This window comes from Lasioglossum baleicum, unplaced genomic scaffold (assembly GCF_051020765.1).
Source record: "Lasioglossum baleicum unplaced genomic scaffold, iyLasBale1 scaffold2272, whole genome shotgun sequence".
NCBI classification, from domain to species: Eukaryota; Metazoa; Arthropoda; class Insecta; order Hymenoptera; family Halictidae; genus Lasioglossum; species Lasioglossum baleicum.
This window is the reverse complement of record NW_027471331.1, coordinates 16,464-20,855: the sequence shown is the minus strand read 5'-3', so window position 1 is coordinate 20,855 and position 4,392 is coordinate 16,464. Positions and strand designations below refer to the sequence as shown.

Here is a 4,392-nt window from a genome sequence, read left to right as displayed (position 1 = left end):
CTTGCTATAATAATATTCAAAAATTAATATGTATTGGGTTGTCCGGAAAGTTCGTGCCGATTTTCGGTAGGTAGCGTGAGAGACCTGACTGAATATATCACAATTATTGAAAACAAATGACATATGTACATATTCTAAAAGAGATAACTTCAGCCATATTTGGAAAAAAGTTTGGTTACGATTCGTTAATTTTTATCAGTTTTGTACGCCTTAGAATATGGTGGCAAATAAAGTGCATTATAGGCATTAATGCTTTTCTTTTTCCGAAAGGGCAAAAATGCCACACAAGCGGCAAATAAGATATGCGCTGTTTATGGCGAAGATGCTATAGCCGAAAGAACACTGCGGAAGTGGTTTGCTCGGTTTAAAGCTGGAAATTTCGATCATGAAGATCAAGAAGGTCCAGGTAGGCCGTCCACAACAGACGAAGATACGATTAGAACAGAAATCGAGAATAGCCCACGCTCAACATTACGTCAATTACCAGGAATGCTAAATAAATCAAAATCAACCATCCACGATCATATTGTGAAGCTTGGCTATGTAAACCGTCTTGATGTATGGGTTCTGCACGATTTAACGGAGAAAAATCTGTTGGACCGCATCTCCATTTGCGACTTGCTTTACAAGTGCAACGAGGAGACGCCATTTCTGAAGCAATTAGGTACGAAGTATGAAAAATTGATAATTTATAAAATGTTCAGCGTAAAAGGTCCTGGGGAAAGCGTGATGAATCACCTTTAGTCACCCCAAAAGCCGGTCTTCATTCGAAAAAGGTAATGCTCTGTATCTGGTGGGACTGGGAAGGAATCCTATATTATGATCTTTTACCAAATAATGAAACAATAGATTCGGCAGAGTATTGCTCTCAATTAGATAAATTGAAGACATAAATTGAACAAAAATGTCCAGAAATTGCGAATCGGAAGGGCGTCGTGTTTCATCAGGATAATGCGTGACCTCGTGTGTCTTTGAGAACTCGGGAAAAATTGTTGGAGTTTGGTTGAGATGTTTTACCCCATCCACCGTATTCACCAGACCTTGCGCCTTCGGATTTCCACCTTTTCCGATCATTACAAAATTCCCTTAATGAAAAAAATTTCAACTCTTTGGTCGAGATAAAAACCCATTTGGACAAATTGTTTGCCGAAAAACCTGAGAGGTTCTGGAAGAACGGAATTCTCAAGCTGCATGAAAGATGGAAAAAGGTTGTGGAACAGAATGGTACCTATATAACTTAATAAATGTATACCAATATTTAAATGAGCTGCGTTTTAATTTTCCTAAAAAATCGGCACGAACTTTTCGGACAACCTAATATTAACCTTTGAAATTTATTATACGTTATTAGTAAAAGTTAATATCGTATTAATCTAATAAAGTTAACAGTAGCGTGTGACTGATATGAGAAAAGAAAGGAACGTACTACGCTATAGATAGCTATAGGTTGCGTCCGTACACGATGCGTTTTTTCCGATCAATCTTCTGTAGTAGACTAACTCCCACCACGCCGGAGGTTTCTCTAGGCAGTTCGCGGATTTACCTAGTGGAATATTCCCCTTCCACTTCTGATTGTGCGACGGACCATAATATTGTCTGATTAGACGCGAGCGTTAACTTCCAAAACACTTCTAGGTACACTTGACTTTCCAGGAAGTCACCGGTTTGAGCAGAGCAACAAAGATCGACGCATTGGAAATTTATTCTGGTTTTGAAACTAGCCAACGCGGTTCGTTGTCTGCCTATACGCTAACAATTTCAAATTTCTACGCTTTGCCGCGTATTGGAAGTTGAAGGAAAAGCTGCATCTCGTCCAATCAACCAACTGTCTAACGGATACAACGCGTCGCGACGCTACGATTAGTATATAGTATATATATATATATATTTACTTTTGATAAAATAGTTCACCTATCTCATGATCTTCGTTTCATGATTCAAAACTGGTTCAGGATCAATTATGCAAAAAATGTATTTATTTGTCGTCGGTAATTCTAGTATTAAACTAAACCATACTCTCAAGTAACACAATGATTATGCCGTATCATTTATTTAACTACACTATATAAAACAAATTTTAATCTATTACATTCTTTGGCTAATTCATATTGAGCTTAGTTTTCTAAAAACGAATCCACAAACGACATTCCTCTCTCATTTTTCGATTTCGAAAAAGATAAGTGTCTCTAAAAACGCATGGTTTTTAACTGATATCTACTTCATATGCAGTAATATACTTTTGTAAGATCTATATTTTGCAGATAAGCTAAAAACATAGCTTCCATCCACAATTTTTTTTCAATTTCACTTTCATACAGGAGTGCTCGAGTCTTACCTAATAATGTTCGATTATACCTCTCCCCTTTTCCATTCAGTTGAAGCATATACGGTATTCAGTATTAGACCTTTCTGTTTATACCAATCCTTGAACTCTCGACTGGTATACACTTCTTCATTATTTAAGTTCGTATTATTCCACTTTGCTTCTGCTGAGGCAACATTCTCCCTGCAATGCTTCGGTATTTGATTCCATAAAATATATTATCACAAAATTAGTTAAATCTAAGACTGTCATCGCATAACTATTTCTGTCCCATGTCTCTGGCTCTATAAGTCCATATATGTAGGAGCCGGCGGGTGATAAGAGAAAAATGAATAATTCAATGATTAAACTTAACTTTATTTGTCTACGCCTGCTACTATAATTATTGCTATAACACTACGAAATAAAATAAGTTTATAGAACTACGGATATAAACGAAATTAAATTGTAATCGGCTTACTTATAACTGCACAACCACTCTACCGTTCCAACTCTCATATGTAACACACTCGCCAGCGCCCTTGCACACCTATTTAATGTTTTACGCCATCTTCTTTCATTCGCAGGCTTTATTTGTCCACGCTTTCCCAGGTATCCTCGACTTCGGTTGGCCAGGTCCTTCAGTCACTCCGGCTGCATTTCTAAACTTTCACTCATTGCTTACACTCGTCCCTATTATAAATATCCCTCTTACAACCCGTCATTTTGCACACAACCCCTCTCATACTTATTTATTCTGAAAAGCACCTCACATTCACTCAGAGCCATACTCACCATGATCCTACATTTATGTATAATTTAAAATACTTTTCAAAGCTGTTTATTATATATTGATTTCTGATGGAATTTAGAGAATTTATATGCCATCTGGCAATATAATCTAAGAATGAAGTTCTATTTTTATGGAATAAATAATAATATTGATATACTTAATTAATAATATTAATATGTTATTATCTATAATAATTATAATTAATTACCATATATAATAATACCAATATATAATTAATACCAATGATTTTAATGGAATTTATAACTAAACTTTCAATTTCGTTTTGTATACGTTAGAATGATTATTTTAATCATCATAAAAATATTTTTACATACTACGTATAATATTCAATATAATATTTCTACCCAATTTCGAAATTAAGTAAATTACTCTAACCAACATATTTTAACTTTTCCTCTAATATCTAATATCCATTGGGTAATTTTTGCAGAGTTTACTGTCTTGAACACAAATCTGTATTCGAATTGCTCTATTATCCTTAGTTTCCGAAAAATATAAGTTTTCCTAAAAAGACACAATTTTTTGCTAAAATGAAATATTACATATAATATAAAAACATTAGGAAGTTTACAAGTTACAAGGTGACGGTATCACGAGTTTATGAATTTCCATAATTATAAACGTTTGTGTTTCTGAGTAGTTGTAATTGATTATAACAATTTTAAAATAAATTTCCGAGCGTATATTCTACGCACAATACCTATCTTTTTACAAAATGTTCTTCATCTGATACGTACTTGCGATAGAGTATCGAACTAGTCATTAATTAGATATAAGTTAATTATAGTTTATATATAAGTTAGTAATAAGTAAGCGATATTTTTGCGATTAGTGTCATTAACTAGATATAAGTTAATTATAAGTTATATATAAGTTATAAATGAGTTAGTAATAAGTTAGTAATAGGTTAGCAATAAGTTAGTAATAAGTTAGTAACTTGTAAGCGATATTTTTGAGATTAATATCTCTGGCTGCAATATGTAAATTATAAGGAATTATGTAAGTATCTGTAAAGAAAGGTAAGTAAAGTAAGTATCAATAAAGTAAAAATGAAAAAGGCCGGAAAGTGTACGGCGAGGTTGCGATAGTATAGTCCGAGAATTCTTGGAAATGACGTAATTTGTTGGAATCGGTCGGCGAGCGACCTCCTATCGTGTTATGTATTCATAAGTCGCAAAATCGGTTGAAAATTTCACGGCAGGCCGCAAAAATATCGACGATGAGGGAAAGTTTTGTTTATACTCGCTGGAAAAGCATTGTCCACAAAACCGCGAAA

General features: G+C 34.1%; 1 protein-coding gene across 1 annotated transcript; it reads left to right on the top strand.

The window, feature by feature from the left end:
- Positions 1–249: 249 nt before the first annotated feature.
- LOC143221344 (histone-lysine N-methyltransferase SETMAR-like) lies at positions 250–744 on the top strand. Its single transcript, XM_076446813.1, has one exon. It carries the CDS (start codon positions 250–252, stop codon positions 742–744), a length of 495 nt encoding a protein of 164 aa, XP_076302928.1.
- The last annotated feature ends 3,648 nt before the right edge of the window (positions 745–4,392 follow it).

Bases quoted from the DNA above. Each gene is read 5' to 3' on its own strand.
- LOC143221344 (XM_076446813.1), top strand. From the start codon at position 250: ATGCTTTTCTTTTTCCGAAAGGGCAAAAATGCCACACAAGCGGCAAAT.